Genomic DNA, 17,012 nt, shown 5'->3' on the forward strand with positions numbered 1-17,012 from the left:
CCTTCCCCTTCCTGAAAGGCGTAGGGGCAGGGTGGGGCTCCACTGGCTCCTGCCAACTCCGAGGACCCTCCCACGGTCCCTGTGTCATAGAAGGGCTCTCCATCAAGAACTTGGCAGGAGCGCCATGTCACTGAGATGCCCGGAGGCGGCTGACCCCGCCGCCCAAACTCGCAGTGCATAGCTGCCAGCTGGAGGAACTGAGCCACGGAGGCAAGTGCGTCCCCAGTAAGGGGGCTGCTTACCAGGCTTCCCGCACAGGAACCGCACACGGTAGCTCTGGCAGACTTGGCCCCGGTCGTAGCACACAAACCTATAATCCTGGCCCTTTTTGTAGACAACCTCAGTGGTGAGGTTGACTCCATCCAATGTAGTGGCCTGGGAATGGCACAGAAATTACAAAGTCATTTCTCTTTGTAAAGAAGGAAGGTGATGATTAATGTTACAAACATATACTCACAAGTCTAAAATTGTTGCTGCTGCGAAACTTATTTACAATGGCTTAGACTATTATTCCAACATTTCCCCTTCTCTGTTCTGCTATAAGAAGGGGAGCATGAAGTCAGAGGGTGGATAAACATCTTGCCTGGGGTCCCACCATATTTGGTATCCAAACCAGTGAGTGACTACACTGGGGAATGGTTTATGGAGTGTTTATCACCAGCACATGCTCTTTTAAGAGCTGGGCGGGTTGTTTTCTACAACTTGTACCCTCTCATCCACCAGCACATCCACAGTGGCCAACATTTACTGAAGACTCACTGGATCAACCTGCTGGTGCCCAAATGTGACTCCATATCCTGTGGGGAGTCTTTAAAAATACTCTTGCTGGGACTTGTCTGGTGGTCCAGTGGTTAAGAATCCGCCTGCCCATGCAGGGGACATGGGTTTGATCCCTGCTCTGGGAAGATCCTACATGCCTCGGAGAAACAAAGCCTGTGCAGCACAACTACTGAGTTTGTGCTCTAGAGGCGGTGAGACGCAACTCCTGAGCCCAAGTGCTGCAACTACTGAAACCTGAGTGCCTAGAGCCTGTGCTCGGCAGCAAGAGAAGCCACCGCAATGAGAAGCCTGCACGCCACAACTAGAGTAGCTCCCACTCACTGCAACTAGAGAAAGCTGCCGTGGCAGCAAAACCCCAGTGCAGCCACCAAAAAAAAAAAAAAAAAGCTCATGCCCAGGCCCCATCCTCAGAGTCTCAGATTTGATTGTGTTCAGGGTGCAACCTGGACATGAGAACTTTGAAAGGCTGCCCCAGGGGATTCCAATGGGAAGTTAAGTTTGAGAACCCCTTTTGTAGTTATGGATCTCCATACATTTTTTTTCAATTTGTTTTTTTATTTTTTGGCCTCACTGTGTATCACATGAAATCTTAGTTCCCTGACGAGGGAATGAACCCTCACCCCCTGCCTTGGAAGCACAGAATCTTAACCATTAGGTGCCACCAGGGAAGTCCCTGAGTTCCATACATTATTAACTCACATTATTGCATTCTCTCTTCCTGGCTCTGAGGTCTATGAGGTTGATGCTGGTTTTACAGATCTGGAAACATACTCAGAGAGGTTGGCCAGTGTCACACAGCTGGTAAGAGGCAGGGCCAGAATCTGAATCTGGACTCATCCAGTGACAGAGCGGTGCCTCGCAGCCCCTTGCACTGCTGTTCCACCTGTCCTGCGTTCAGTGTCTGTCTCCTACCAGGGGGGTGGTGGGCTCTGGAAGGGCCAGGTATTGCTTCTTCCCTGATCTCAGCATCCAATCCAGAGCCAGGCACACAGCAGAGCCTCAGCTGATGGCAGCTCCAAGGCCAGGTAGAGAATATCAGGAGCGGGTTCAGAGGAGGGCACGGTCCCTGCCAGCTAGGGCTCACCCCGGGGCCGGGGTGTGTCTGCACCACCACGGTGGCTGTCATCAGAGACATGCAATTTAGAGCAAGGGCCGCAGCTGTTGTCCTTTTTGGCACAAAGACCAAAGGGACCAGGGCTGGGCAAATAGGAAAGTGAAGTATAGTCCATCTAAAAAAAGGGGGGGCACTTTTAGGAAACATTGTTTTGAACCCAGCAGATATCCGTTGTCTGTGGTTTGGGAGGAGAACTGTGGAAATGTGAGTTTAGCCAGAATGAAAATTCAGCCCTTTCCTGCAGGCAACACGCTCACAGTCCTTATCTGGGGTGGTTCCTACAGCAGAGAGGCAGACACTGCCCACTTTAGAGGAAATCATGAAGGCTCACGGGGATTTAGGTGCAAGTTCAAGGTCACCTGACTTTCAAGCCCACTCCTCTTGACTCCCAGATCTTTTCCCCTGAGGCCAGCATGTTTTTCAGTAGGACATCCCTGAATATTGAGAACTGAGCCTAAAAACATCATCCACGGGAGTTGGACATTTTTTAAGGTACAACATCCAATAAAAATTTCAAGAAAACCTCTATTCAATTTTATTGTTTTTCTTTTTCTCCCTTTTAAATCATAAGAATGAACTCAGTTTTGTATAAGAAGAGTAAAAAGGGCTTTCCCACTGTTCAGTGAACTTGATCTTGACTTTAAGTAGACACAATATGATTGTTATTCTAGATAATAATTATAAAATAACTAGCAATATCATAGGCTTCCCTGGTGGCTCAGTGGTAAAGAGTCCGTCTGCCAATGCAGGCAATGCAGGTTTGATCCCTGGTCCAGGAAGATCCCCTAGAGAAGGAATGGTAACCCACTCCAGTATTCTTGCCTGGGAAATCCCATGGACAGGGGAGTCTGGCAGGCTGCAGTCCTTGGGGTCACTAAAGAGTCAGACACAAGTTAATGACTAAACAAGCAATATCATAATAAATAATAATATAAGCAAATAATTTTAAAATAATAAAAGAAAATTATGGGCACTCGCTGTAGATCAGAAGCTTCACGTATTGCTGCATTAAATCCACAAAATAATCCCATGAAGGAACAATTATTTTTGTTTAGGAGGAAACTGAGATACTAAATTAAATAGCTTGACTGATAGATATGGCCAAGTTTGCTAGTGAGGAACCCAGGGTGCAACATTTAAGGCAGCACTCACTCTCCAGGATCACGTGAGTGCAGAGTTGGCACCTGGGAGGCAGTGCCACCTTAAATTTGGTGATTTGGGCACCTCACAGGTCCCAAAGGATATGTGAGTTCATTAAGTTGAACAGGCCTTGAAAGGCGGGTGAATTTTAAGAGAGAAGGTGGGAAGCAAGGAGATTTCAGCCCAGGAGAACCATCAGAAGGGTGAAGACATGGGAACAAGGGACTATGGTTTTTGGGTTTGATTTTGCAGAATCACAAATGATCAGATGTTGAAAAACTTTCCTTGAGTTGAGGTCAACTGTGCTAGTCTTAACTATTTCCTTTTTCCTTCCAACTCACCATCCTACCCAGGTGACAAATGTCCTAACACCTGCTCCCCTCCAAAGGATTTGACGGCAGGTATCTCAGGGACCCCTTGTGTGGGGCCCTCAGGGTGATCAGAGGTGGCAAGTGACCCCAGTAACCTGTTATTTCCCATGGTGGCAAAAACAGGCACCTGGGCATTTCAGTTTTGTCTCAGTCTCTCTGGTGGGTTAATTAACGGGCATTTAGCTCCTGGCAGATGTGTCTCACACTCTATTGATAAAGAGAATGAAATCTTGCTTCTCTCACCTGTGGTAAACATAGCATAATCCTGGTTTTGCTTTTTTGACTTCAGAAAAACCCAGAGTAGCTTCTATCTCAATCCTCTGATGACTATAAAGAAATGCTCTGGCTAAGGCTGGGGCCGCTACTGACAAACGGTTGATGGCGAGAAAGGGGGTGAGCCTGACATTTTCAGGATAGAGCACTTCCTACTTCTTTTCTTTTTTAATTTGTATTGGAGTATAGTTACTTTACTATGTTGCATCAGTTTCTGTTGTTCAGCAAAATAAATGGGCCCTGCAGTGTGGTGGCAGACTAGTGTTTACAGAGTATGGGACTGGCTCCCCATGGAAGGTCTGGGATTGTTGAGTTGGTGAGCAGTCATGTTGTCATTGTTGTTTAGTCACTAAGTCATGTTCAACTCTTTTCAACCCCTTGGACTATGGCCCACCAGGCTCCTCTGTCCGTGGGATTTTCCAGGCAAGAATACTGGAGTGGGTTGCCATTTCCTTCTCCAGGAGATCTTCCTAATCCAGGGATAGAATCTGAGTCTTCTGCAGTGTAGGCAGATTCTTTACCACTGAGCCACCTGGGACGCAAGCAGTCACATGTTATTATATGTATGACATATGGGAAAATACATATATTTTCACTGGTTTCCTCTGTTCTCTCCAAGCCTTTGGTAAAGTTTTACAGACTGTTTAAGCCTGGGATTAGCGGTGCTTTGACACTCTCTGGGAAGAGTCCATATCAGCTGGGAGCAAAGTTCCTGAGAGTAAGAAATGCCTAAGGAAAGCTATTTTCCTGGCATGGAGAAGTGGTCTTCTCAACAACAGTGGTCTGGAGCCAGACAGCTGGCAGAGCAAACACTGGAGGGATTTGCAGAGCATGGACACATTCCTCGAGGATTTCCAGAAATGCTTGGGGAGGGAGCAGCCCTGGTGTAGGACTGGACTTCCTGTAGCCAAGTGATTTGGAGGAATCCAATTTGGGCTCTCTCAGAATTAGAGCTGGAACATGCAGGGTTGCAAGAAAAAAATTAAAGTTAAATCTGAGAAGTATGTGCTTTGGGGGAGTCAGCGCTTTTTGATTCTCTTGGACCCGAGAAGAGTCTATAACATGTAATGGAATCTGGGTAAATCCTTCTCAACCACACTGGAGCCATGTGAATGGACAGCCTTGGCCCAACAAAGAGAAAGGTTTCCCTGGCCTTTGCTGACCGCAGAACCGACTGTCCTCTCTTGGAAAAGTGGTCCCTAGTCCTGCGGTCCCTCTATATTGCAAGGCAGAGGGCAGAAGTCATGCCTTGGGGGTGGAGTGATATGGAGGAGTGAAAACAGTCAGATGATCTGGAACCTGAAGTTAGATAATCTGAGAAAAGGTAGTGTACAAATGTTGCTATTTTTATTGGCTGAAAGAAGATAAAATGGGCAGAGACCGTCTTCCTGAAATGACTCCAAATTCTCGTGTGTGTGTGTGTGTGTGTGTGTGTATGTGCTCAGTCATGTTGGACACTTTGCAACCCTGTGGACTGTGGCCTGTCAGGCTCCTCTGTCCGTGGGATTCTCCAGGCAAGAATACTGGAGTGGGTCACCATGCCTTCCTCCAAGGGTTCTTCCCAGCCCAGGGATCTAACCCTTATCTCTTGTGTTTCCTGCATTGGCAGGAGGATTCTTTACCACTGAGCCATCTGGGAAGCCAAATTCTCTATCAGACATTTAAGTGGCCCCAAATCTTGTTTTGGAAGAAGACCAGGCATAAGGAAATAAACTCCATTTCTTTGCCTATGTCTCTGTCTTTCCTATTCTCCTTTGAGCTCTCAAGCTCACCAGCTGAGCCACTGAGTTGTGAGAGCTGCCCATTTGTGCCACACTTTCATGATGGAGCCAGCTGAGAAAGCCTAGGTCCTCTTTGCTCAGTCACTCAGTTGTGTCTGACTCTTTGTGACCTCCTGAACTGTAGCCTGCCAGAGTCCTCTATTCTTGAGATTCTTCAGGCAAGAATACTGCAGTGGGTTGCCATTTCCTAATCTAGGCGATCTTTCTGACTCAGGAATTGAAGCCACATCTTTTGTATCTCCTGCCTTGGCAGGTGGGTTCTTTACTACTAAGCACCGTCTGGGAAGCCCAGGTCCCCTTTGAACAGAGTTAACTCCAAGTGAAGATCCCAAGCAAATACTGTCCATTCTGTGAAGGCTGACTTTCACTAAGTGCAGAACAAGGCTGTGGGTGTCCTCCCCTGGGCTGGTCTCAGCCTGCACCTGAATTCCAGCTACACCCTGTGAACTTGAAGCCCCCAAAGAAATGAATGGGTGCATGAAGCCAAGAAGGTCAAACACTCCCCGCACTGGGCACCCTCACCCATGGCTGAAGATGCAGATTGAGGAGACAGAAAAGGAACTCTTCAGCAGGACCCAGAAGAGAATCTGAATCCTGGCTTTGAAAGTCATGGGTGGGGGGAGGCCTGGAGCATACAGTCAGCTTCCAGGTCAGTTTTTAAAACGAGAACGCTACTCTCTGGCATTACTGACATCACAGCAGGGCCATGAGACTCACACCACTCAGATAGTAAGAGAGTTTGTGATCTACAGCATCTTTTTCAAGACAAAGCCTTGATAACTTCTTGGTTACCTGTATATCAATGGGGCGATTGCAGATTTTCCCTGGGTGAGTGACCCCGAGGTCTGAAATTTTCTCTCCACCTTTTGTGTAAGGCACTTGGTCATGTTCAAACCACTCTGTCCACTCCACATCTGGGCAGAAAACAAAGATCAGAGTTAGGCAAGCAGGGTGCTGAGACTTGCCATGCTGGACGCAGCCTCTGAATACCCTCAGCCCAGTGGGAATCAAATACCATATGTCCAGGCTCTCACCAGGCTGGCTCCCAGAAGCTTGTAATCCATCTGCCAATCTCCCCAACTCCCCCAAATTTTCATTACAAGTGCCTCTTACTGACTATCTTATTTTATAAAAGCAACAGATATTCTTCATTATTGCCAAAAGGAGAAAGATGAGATCCAGCCATGAACCCATTATCCAAGGGTTCTCGTGAAGATTGTTGCTCTCCACGCCACCCTCCATGTCCCTGTGTGTGCGCTCCTTGAAGGCTAAGTCCTACTACTGTCTGCATTCCCTGTCAGTGCCATTGCCTGGCACAGAAGAGGCATTCCCTGAGAGGGCACATCCCTCTGGGTTATTCCCCACTGAGCCCGGATTAAAGACAGCTCTCAGCTGCCAACTGAGTTGACACTGAAGCCATCAAGTGGTCTTACTGGTGGAAAGAAAAATTCTCCTTCTGCAAAGTCCCGACTTTTTAACCCACTCTGGAATTTTACCAAGGGGTCCCAAGCTCCTCACCTTGAACCCACTCGCTGGATGAGGAGACGTTGAAAAGCTCACCATGCTCTGTCCGGAAGAGTTTGAACACCCGGGCAGCAGCAGAGCCATGGTGTCCTATCAAAGAGGAGATCGGAGGCATCAGCGACCACACAGACCCCCAAATTAATAAAGATGTGATGCTAAGGCAAAGAAAGCCCCCTGCACATTTGGATCTTGAACCACTTCTTCATCTTACTTTTTTTTTTTTTTGGCCACAAGGCATAGCATGTGGGATCTTAGTTTCCTAACCAGGGATGGAACCTATGTCCCCTGTGGTGAAAGCACAGAGCACTAACCACTAGACTGCCGGGGGAAGTCCTCAAAGCATCTTTTTAGATCAAAATATTACTCTTGCTGCTTCTGACCCAGTTCTCATCTTTCCTGTGTCACTTGTTTGGGATTAAACCAATGACAATCTCTTTGAAAATGTAAACATTATCTTAGTGATGGACCTTAAACCAGCATGAACTTTTGCCACTCACGTAACCTGGCCATTAAGCAGCTAGTCACTCAACAGTGTGTTGGGAGATGGATCAGCCATGTTCTGGGGAAGGAGAAGGGTATGTGTTTGGTCAAGTCCAACTCTTTGTGATCCCATGGACTGTAGGTCGCCAGCCTCCTCTGTCTATGGGATTCTCCAGGTAAGAATTCTGGAGTGGGTTGGCATACCTTCCTCCTGGGGATCTTCCCAGCCCAGGGATCAAACTTGAGTCTCTTATGTCTCCTGCATTGGCAGGCGGATTCTCTATCACTGCACCATCTGGGAGGAGAGTGGTTCAAAAAGCCCTTGAGCCTATTGGTCAGAAAAACCCAGGGGGGAATGGCCTTTCGCCATTTATTACCATGATACTCGATGTGGTCTTCAACGGAAGAAGAGGGATTTCCTTTCACAGTTAGGAAACTCCAAGGGTGTCTGAAAAAAAGACAACAACAAAAAGTAAAGTTTTCATCTGTCTGAGCCTGTACCGGAGGCAGAGTTAACACAGAGTATCACGGTGAGGCTGTTTGGGGAAATGAGTTCCTGGGCTGGGCTTCCCTTCTCCAAAAGAACAAGAGCCTTTCTCAGCAAGCCCTGGCTTTCCTAACCATCTGAAAGGCCATCTGACCAGCCTGATGTTTGTGGATCCTGAGCCTCTGCAACTCCATTCTGGCAGTAGATGGGGCATGAATCATAAACAAACAAGCCCATAGACCCACATACCACTTGCCAGGCTCAGTGAGGTCCTGAAGCAAGTGCTCTGAGTCCTTCAGGAAAACAAGGAGACATGCTCCAAGGGAGAAAGGTTATTTCTCTCCTACGTTAAGCTCGAGGAAAACTGGGCAGATGTGTCTGAGTCCCCAGAAATCGGCACTGGGCCTTGGGAAGGAAAGAAATGTGTTTTTTCCATGAGGAATGAAGGAGGAAAAAGAAGGGTCTGATTTTGGAAAGTCGTACACTCTTCTTCTCTCCATTGAAATATGCACTGCTCTATGGCAGGGAGGTTTTCTTATTCATCTTTATCCAACCTCTAATACCTAAGCCACCCTCTCTCTTAATATGAGCTATCAATAGCTCATATTTGTTTGATTATTTTTGTTTTGATCTCATCTTCAGATCAAAGGTTAGGGTTCATTGAGGTTGGAGATTAGACTGTGTCACACTTGCTTAAAAATCTTTCAATGCTTACTGACTTGGATAAAGGGCAAGCTTCTCGGCACTGAGCAAAAGGCTATCCTGTGCCCACCTTGCCAACTTCATCCCTCTTCCTTCCCCTTCTTGTTCTTTCACATGCCATCATCAATTTTTTTATGTCTTCCTTCCCTTGAGAGCTCAAGACTTCCCGCAAGACCTCACGACTTCCCGCAAGAACTCAGTATGACTAGTCTCTTCCTGGTGTTTTATTTCAATTTCTGCTCAATAATCACTTCCTGGATGAATGAACTCATGATGGGCCCAAGTCTCAGATCTTCTGCCGATTTTATGTGCTCTGAGTTTGTCATTCAAAGTGGGTCTATACACAAATGAAGGGTAACAATGTAACTCCTGCCTATGTATCTCCTTCACTCACAGAACATATTAAGAGCACCCATCTTGAGCACTGAAGAATTAATGCTTTCAAACTATGGTGTTGGAGAAGACTCTTGAGAGTCTCTTAGACAGCAAGGAGATCAAACCAGTCAATCCTAAAGGAAATTAACCATGAAAATTCACTGGGAGGACTGATGCTGAAACTCCAATACTTCGGCCTCCTAATGCGAAGAGCTGACTCATTGGAAAAGACCCCGATGCTGGGAACGATTGAGGGCAGGAGGAGAAGGGGGCAACAGAGGATGAGATGGTTGGATGGCATCACCAACTCAATGGGCATGAGTTTGAGCAAACTCCAGGAGACAGTGGAAGACAGGGAAGGAAGATAAGCAACAGAAAAGGGAAAATATCAGCTTTAGATCACATGGACGTCTAAAGAGGACCCACATGCCTCTCCTCCACTTTTCTTATTATTCCTACACCACCAATTCAAATCAACAGATAGATTAAGAGCTGGAGGCACATTTAGCATCCCCAAAGCTTGTTTCCCTGTCTCTGACACTGATCTCTTTTTTAAAAAGTAATAATACTCAAATATGTTTATTGAACAAACCACATTCTCCCTCACTGAATTGATACTGCCTATATCATACATTGGGGCTTCCCTGGTGGCTCAGCAGGCAAAGAACTTTCCTGCAAGGAAGGAGATATTGGAGATGCAGTTTCAATCACTAGATAAGGAAGATCCCCTAGAGGAGGAAATGGCAACCCACTCCAGTATTCTTGCCTAAACAATCCCATGGATAGAAGAGCCTGGTGTGCTGTAGTCCATAGGGTCACAAAGAGTCGGATACACTGAGCGACTGAACAACAATAAAGCTTTCCATGGTTCTTGAGAAGAGTTGCTAATGCTCATTGAGTTTTACTCTGTGATACCCACAGTAGCAAATACTTTGCTCATATCATCACCTTTACCCTCCCCAGAGTTCTCTGAGCTGACTCTTGAAATATCCCATTTTACACATCACGGGGACAGTTCAAAGAGTTGGTGAGTCACTTGCATGCCATCACCTAGGAGGAGGTCCAGCCCAGACTCAAGATTCAGGACAAATTGGATGCCAGATCTTGGACCTTCTGCTGAGGCCATATGTAGCCAGTCTCTTTGTGGTTCTACCTCTCGGTGTAGATTAACAAACTGGCCTTTTGGCTTATGTGACAATGAAATAGCAATGCCCTCAGTTTTTATCAACAAAGGAGCCTTGCAATACTACAGTGTCATTGTCATCTTTGGCTGCTCAAGTTTCCTGCCCAAATCCTTCCAGAGGGAGTTGCCCATGGGCAGGTGGAAAACGAACCCTGGAACCCGGAGCCCTGCTCCTGCCCAGGGGGACTCCACCCAGTCAGTAAAATTGCTTTGCTCAGAGCCCAGAAGAGCCTCTGGCCTGCCCCCATCTTGCCCATCATCTGCAGAGTCGAAGGGCGGGGCGTTTCTATCTCCAACAGCCACGGGAAAGATGATCTCAACTTTCCACTAAACCGAGATCTGATTCAACATGATTCAAAGGTGTGGCTACTGTTGGATAAACCATAACGCATTTATCTTGATGCCAAAGCGTGCACACCGCCAGAGTCAGGCATGACGCTGCAAACCCAGGCAAACAAAACTTGCCCTGGGGCACATCAAAGTGCCCCTTCTGCTGGGAGGGTCTTGGCAGGGCAGAGGCACTTCATGTGGTCTCTAAACAGATGTCTCCCAACCCCCCAAGGCACATTATGATCCCTTCGCCAAAGGAAAGGAAAATGACCATTCATTGTACATCTGAGGTACAGTTCTTATCTGCGGTAGATACTCAATTAATATTTAGTAAGTGACTGATTGAATGAATGAGTTTATATAGACAGAGAGCTTTGAAGTTTGAAGAGTGGAATATGCTTGTAAAAAAAACTAGGTTCCCTTTAAAAACAAGTCGTAATACATCCAATGCAGGTGGTTGTGTGTGCCTGCATCCTCCAGGGTCACCCTTGAGGGTCACGTGGCCCTGGGGAAACCAGGAAGCAAGTTAGGTAAAGTCTGTCTGGGCTAGTGTTGCTTTAGTGTTCTGGAGCCTGGGAAAGTGATGGAAGTGATGACCAATACCTGAATCCAAGGTGTAGAAAGTGTTTGCTGCCCAGTTTGGTCATCGCCTTCCTGGCCACATCATCCAAATTTCGAGAGCCTTCATCATTCACAGCAACAGAAAGGATCCTGCCATTGGGCACGGCATTTAAATACTGGGCCAGACGCTCACTCTCTTTCTTGGATCTGTAGGTGTCAAATCTGAAAGGGGCAGGGAGAGGGGATATTAATAGTCCTAATAGCAGTGCAAAAAGAGAGCTCTAAGCACCTACCTGTGGTAAGACAGCTAACATGCCATCCAAAATCTCAAGAGTCATGATTTTTAAAGAAAAGAGCTTTTATTACAGCAATAAAAAAAAAAAATCTGAGACTTGTCAAAGATAATCCATCCTCATGCATATAAAGCAGCTATGAAATGGAGATCTCAAAAAACCCACACCACAGGTGACAAGAATTTACAAAGGAAAGATACAATTTTGTCATGATCCCAACTCTAAATATAAAGCAAATGTATTAAGTATAAAGATTTTGTACAATGACAATGAAAATTCCAAAAGAATTTGTCTTGGAACTTAACAAGCGAAATAGTTCTACAAGGAATCTACAAAAATAAACCACCATGAATAGCCAAGATTTGAGAAAAGGAAAACAAAGGCGGTTAGGGGTTGTGGGTGGTGGGAATGTGTGGATGCTCAGGGGTCCTCAAACTTACTTTTAATTGTTTCTGTAGCCTGGTCTGACCCCACCTAGGCTGCTTTCTTCTCCACTGACCTTTCCCATGAAACGTCCACTATAATCCTAGCATATCTCGGGGTCTCATGATCATACCACAAGCTCACCCCTGCCTTCACTCTATCATTCTAACCTTCTCTCCAGCCAATCAAATGCTTACTACCTCACCAGAGCTGATCTAGGTTCTTATTTCTCCGAGTAACCTTATGCAAGTAACCTCCAGGTGACCAGGTCTTAAGTTACCATAGCCTGCATTTCTGCGTGTGTTTAGTGTTTATTAATATTTTTATTCAGACACCTTCAGCTGTCAGATTCTTGAGCCCACTGACTCATACTTTACTCAAAGGAGACAAGGAAGGAGCAGGCATCCTGACTTTGGAATCTCCACACCAGCTATCAGTATAACATCTCATTATCTACTTCAATGATGAATTCAATTTGATTGGCTGCCACAAGCAATCCATATTGTACTACTTAAGAAGCAGAGCTATATCCAGAGAAAACCAGAGTTCAAAAGAATGCATGCATCCCAATGTTCTTTGCAGCACTGCTTACAATAGTCGGGACATGGAAGCAGCCTAAATGTCTATCTACAAAGGAATGGATAAAGAAGATGCGGTATATATACACAACGGAATATTACTCAGCCATAAAAAGGAGCAAAACACCAGTTGCAGAGACGTGGATGGACCTAGAGACTGTCATTCAGAGTGAAGTAAGTCAGAGAGAGAAACAAATATCATATTAGATCACTGAAATGTGGAATCTAGGAAAATGGTACAGATAAACCTATTTGCAAAACGGAAATAGAGACACAGATGTAGAGAACTAATATATGGATACCAAGGGGGGAAAAGGAGTGGGATGAACTGGGAGATTGGGATTGACATGTATACACTACAATGTACAGACTAGATACCTAATGAGAACCTACGATACAGCACAGGGGACTCTACTCGGTGCTCTGCGGTGACCTAAACGGGAAGGAAATCCAAAAATGAGGGATACATGTATACGTGTAGCTGATTCACTTTTCTTCACAGCAGAAACTAATACAAGACTGTAAAGTGACTGTAAAAGTTAATAATAAAAACTAAAATAAGAATAAATTGAGAAAAAAGAATAAATTGAATATAATATAATAAAATTTTAAAGAAAGGAGCAGCATCCAGGAGTCAGAGCACAACTGAGTAGACCATTCTCTCTCCTCTGAAGGGAGGAGCTCTCTGATAGCCTTTGTGTCAATCAAGTGCATCCTGGTTGCATTACCCCTGGGTTGAGGATTGCTCCACCCCAGGCCAAGCAGGTGGCTATCACTAGGGGACCCATGGGGGCAATTTAGTGACTCAGGGTCTGGGCAGATTTGGGTTGAATCCCAGCTCCAACACTCCTAAGGCTTGTGATGCTGAGCTCCTCTATCCAAGGGATTCTCCAGGCAAAAATACTGGAGTAGGTAGCCATTTCCTCCTCCAGAGGATCTTCCCAACCTAGGGGTCAAACACACATTTCCTGCATTGCAGGCAGATTGTTTTGTTTTGTTTTGTTTTTTACCATCTGAGCCACCAGGGAAGTCTCTGAGTAAATTTAGCCTCATTCAACCTCAGTGCTCTCATCTGTGTAACAACAGAATCACCTCCCAGGGCATTTATGAAGATTCAATTATATATAGTGGAGAAAGTAGTTAACACAGGATTTTGCACAAAGTCCAGTGATTGTATTACTGTTACTGATATCCACTGGAGGGCAAGGTGAATGGGCCAGCCTACACCATATCACAGCCAGTTCTTGCTGCCTTCCTGTGGATGCTCATGGCTCCTGCCCTGTTTTTGAGGAATTCAATATCCCCATCCTCTAGCAGCACCCGGACCGCTGTGTCTGCTTGCCACTCCAGCTGTGCCCTTCCTCATGTCTCTTTCTCTCCAAATGACCTGGACTGGCCTCTGCAGGGTCCGGACAAGAAGCCCTGGGAGCTTACTGGTCAGGTCCAGCCTCTGAAGAGTCTACCAGCTCACACCCAAGCCTGAAGAGAGGACAGGGAGAAGAGACTTGCTGTGTCTGCCTCCTGAATATCTCTCCAGTCCATCCACTTCTATCGCCGCTGCTTCTACCTGAATCCTTGCCAGTGACCTCTTTCGCCCAGAACATGTGGAAGCCTCTGAACCACCTCTGCTAGCTTTACTTTTTTTAAAAATAATTTTATGTATTTGTTTTTGGCTGTGCTGGGTCCATGTTACTGAGTGGGCTTTTAGCTAGTTGCAGGGAGCAGAGAACTACTCTTCATTGCAGTGCACGGCTTCTCATTGCAGGGGCTTCTCTTGTTGTTGAGCACAGGCTCTAGGGAACTCAGGCTTCAGTAGTTGCAGCACATGGGCTCAGCTGTTGTAGCTCCCGGGCTCTACAGCAAGTCTCAATAGTTGTGGTGTGTGGGCTTAGTTGCTCTGTGGCATGTGGAATCTTCCCAGACTAGGGATCAAACATGTGTCACCTGCATTGGCAGGAAGATTCTTTACCACTGAACCACCAGGGAAATCCTGAGCTTTACTTTAGCTCTCCGCACACAATCCACTCTCTACAGAGCAGCCAATTCTTTCAAATTAGATGGTATTCTTCTTGATTTTTTACTTCTGTTTTATTTATTTAATTTTACAAATTTTTAATTGGTAGATAATTGCTTTACAAAGTTGTGTTCATTTCTGCTGTACAAAAATGCAAATCAGCCATCAGTATATGTTAATGTATACATAAGGAATCTAGAAGAATGGTACCGATGAGCTTATTTGCAGGGCAGGAATAGAGATGCAGATGTAGAGAATGGTCTTATGGACACAGCAGGGGAAGGAGAGGGTGGGACGAACTGAGAGAGTAGCACTGACATACACATACTCCCATATGTAAACCAGAGAGCTAGTGAGAAGCTGCTGTAGACACAGGGGGTCAGTGTGGTGCTCTGTGATGACCAAGAGGGCTGGGATGGGGGAGGCGGGAGGGAGGCTCAAGAGAGAGGGGATAATGTAAATGTGGTGGTTTAGTCGCTAAGTTGTGTCCGACTCTTACAACCCCATGGACTGTAGCCTGCCAGGCTCCTCTGTCCATGGGATTCTCTAGGCAACAATACTGGAGTGGGTTGCCATTTCCTTCTCCATAGTTATGGCTAAATCAGATCATTTTTTTCTTAAAGCACTTTGGTGGCTTTGCATTCTGCTAAGAATAAAACCCACCCCCTTACTGGGCCTCCCAGGCTGCACATCTGCCTCTGTCTGAAACTCCATCATTGCATGTCACTTCCATCACTCTCTGCCCTCCCACCTCTCTGCTGGCCCTTCCGTCCTATGAACATCACGCACTTTCTCAGCCCTGGTCCTTGCACTTGCTGCTCTCAGTCTTGAACAATCATTCCCTGACTCAGCCTCACCCCAAAGTCCTCGGCTCCAATGTCTCTTGTTTACACTAGGCTCCCTGACCACGTGATGTAAGATGACCTCCCTGAGTTACTCTGCACCACCTATGTCTTCCCCCTAATTACCGATGATCCCAGCCTGAAACTATGCTGTGTGAACATGTGCATGTGTGTGTGCGAATGTGCCTGTGCCTGTTCAATTCAGCTTCATGAGGCAGATGCCTCGGGAAGGAGAGACCTCACTCCTTGAGATCAAGGATTTCTGTTTTGCTCACGGCTCAGCACCCTGAGTGGCCTCTGGCTAGGACACACATCCAGTAAGTGTGTGTTGAATGAATGAATGTGTTGATGTGAAGGTAAACCTTACCTGTCAGAATGGATGACTGTTCCTGATTTGGGGTCAATGACATGGACAATGACTCCACGGTGACCCCAGCTCCTTTCAAAAAAATAGCCTCCCTCTTCCAGGCCACCCGGGTGAAGAGTCTTGTTCAGAAACGTCCAGGAGAGCTTCTTCTGTCCATGCAACTCAAGGGTACCTCCTCTGTCGACACCAATGTACTTGAGGCCAAAGTAGGGATCTAGCTGAATGCCATCATCAGCCCTATGAGAGAAAGCGGCTCTCTGTGGTCGGCCAACATCTCTGTTTAGTGGCTGCTGAGCCCAGAGGGGATGGCACTGCTGCTGCCTCCCACTGTGGCCACTGTAGAACCAATCACACCTGGTGACCGCCCAAGATCAGTAGACATAGCGTGAGCAACCAAGATAGTCCCAAGCCAGAACAAAATGAGTCCAACAGGCCAAGCAGAAATACTCATCAATAGTCAACATGTTGGCACTTCTTTCCAGGTCTAAGTGCATTATATTTTGGTTCATATCAGATGTGGAATCACCTGGACAACTATTGCATACCCTGTGTATTCTTGGCTACTGCTTCTGAGAACTTTCAATTGCTTAGTGATGGAGCATAGCCAGAGGCAAATACTGCCTGGAATTTTTCTTTATCTTGTCCATCAGAGCCTATTAATAAACATTCAAAGAGACTCCCTGAGCCATGACATGATTAGAAAGCAACTGAAAGGGGGGCAGGGGTTTCTGTAACTTAAGTCCAGACCTGAGCCACAGTAAATAAAATACCTCGTGTACCTCTCCAACTCACCCAGATTGCCAGTGTCTGTCTTGCTGGTGATTGTGATCTGGCAGGATGTAGTGATAATTCCTTTCTTGCACTAAAGGCTTGCTGTCTCACCTTCCTCTTTTCTATGGACATTCTCCCCCGCATCAGATCCAAGGGTGGCATGGTACCCATGGTAGCATGGGGACTGTCTACCCACCTTCCATACAAAACGATGCTGAAATTGCCCTGGAAAGGGCAGAGGGCACTCCCAGCATGCAGCTCTCCTCCGCTGTCAATCAGGATGTGCCGGGTACGCAAAACAATGGCCTCATCTTGGTCTTTAATGACTAGCTTTCCTGAAGAGGTAGGAATGGAGTGAGGTTGAAGAACACAAGTGTTAGTGATGAGATTCTAGCAGAGAGAAGGGCAGACCTCCTGAGCCCTCCATCTCCTTCAGGCAGGCAAGAAGGCCTCCTTCATGTACTTCTGTTTGCTGTGCCTATGATGTTTACTTTTCTCTCTGTCTTGCGATGGGTAAATATTGCCTGCTTGGTTTGTTGCCTTCACTGTGTGCTCTGCCTTCAATGAGTAAGCATCTGAAAGTCAGATAAGCAGAACTGCTCAGAGCACCAATAAGGAGTTTC

The 17,012-nt window shown here is 46.4% G+C and overlaps 1 protein-coding gene across 3 annotated transcripts in view; it reads right to left on the reverse strand.

Annotated features, from left to right (window-relative positions):
* LOC122454886 (cell migration inducing hyaluronidase 1) overlaps positions 1 to 17,012 on the reverse strand; it is a 160,839-nt gene that overhangs the window by 51,204 nt on the left and 92,623 nt on the right. For all 3 annotated transcript variants that reach the window (XM_043489572.1, XM_043489573.1, XM_043489571.1), the window contains exons 4-10: positions 16,586 to 16,724; positions 15,619 to 15,855; positions 11,144 to 11,323; positions 7,841 to 7,911; positions 6,978 to 7,073; positions 6,252 to 6,373; positions 243 to 375 (exon numbers count right to left, since the gene is read on the reverse strand). In XM_043489572.1, coding sequence (XP_043345507.1) covers positions 243 to 375; positions 6,252 to 6,373; positions 6,978 to 7,073; positions 7,841 to 7,911; positions 11,144 to 11,323; positions 15,619 to 15,855; positions 16,586 to 16,724 — 978 coding nt within the window. The remainder of the gene's footprint in view (positions 1 to 242; positions 376 to 6,251; positions 6,374 to 6,977; positions 7,074 to 7,840; positions 7,912 to 11,143; positions 11,324 to 15,618; positions 15,856 to 16,585; positions 16,725 to 17,012) is intronic.

The sequence above is a fragment of the Cervus canadensis genome, chromosome 17 (genome assembly GCF_019320065.1).
Source record: "Cervus canadensis isolate Bull #8, Minnesota chromosome 17, ASM1932006v1, whole genome shotgun sequence".
NCBI lineage: Eukaryota > Metazoa > Chordata > Mammalia > Artiodactyla > Cervidae > Cervus > Cervus canadensis.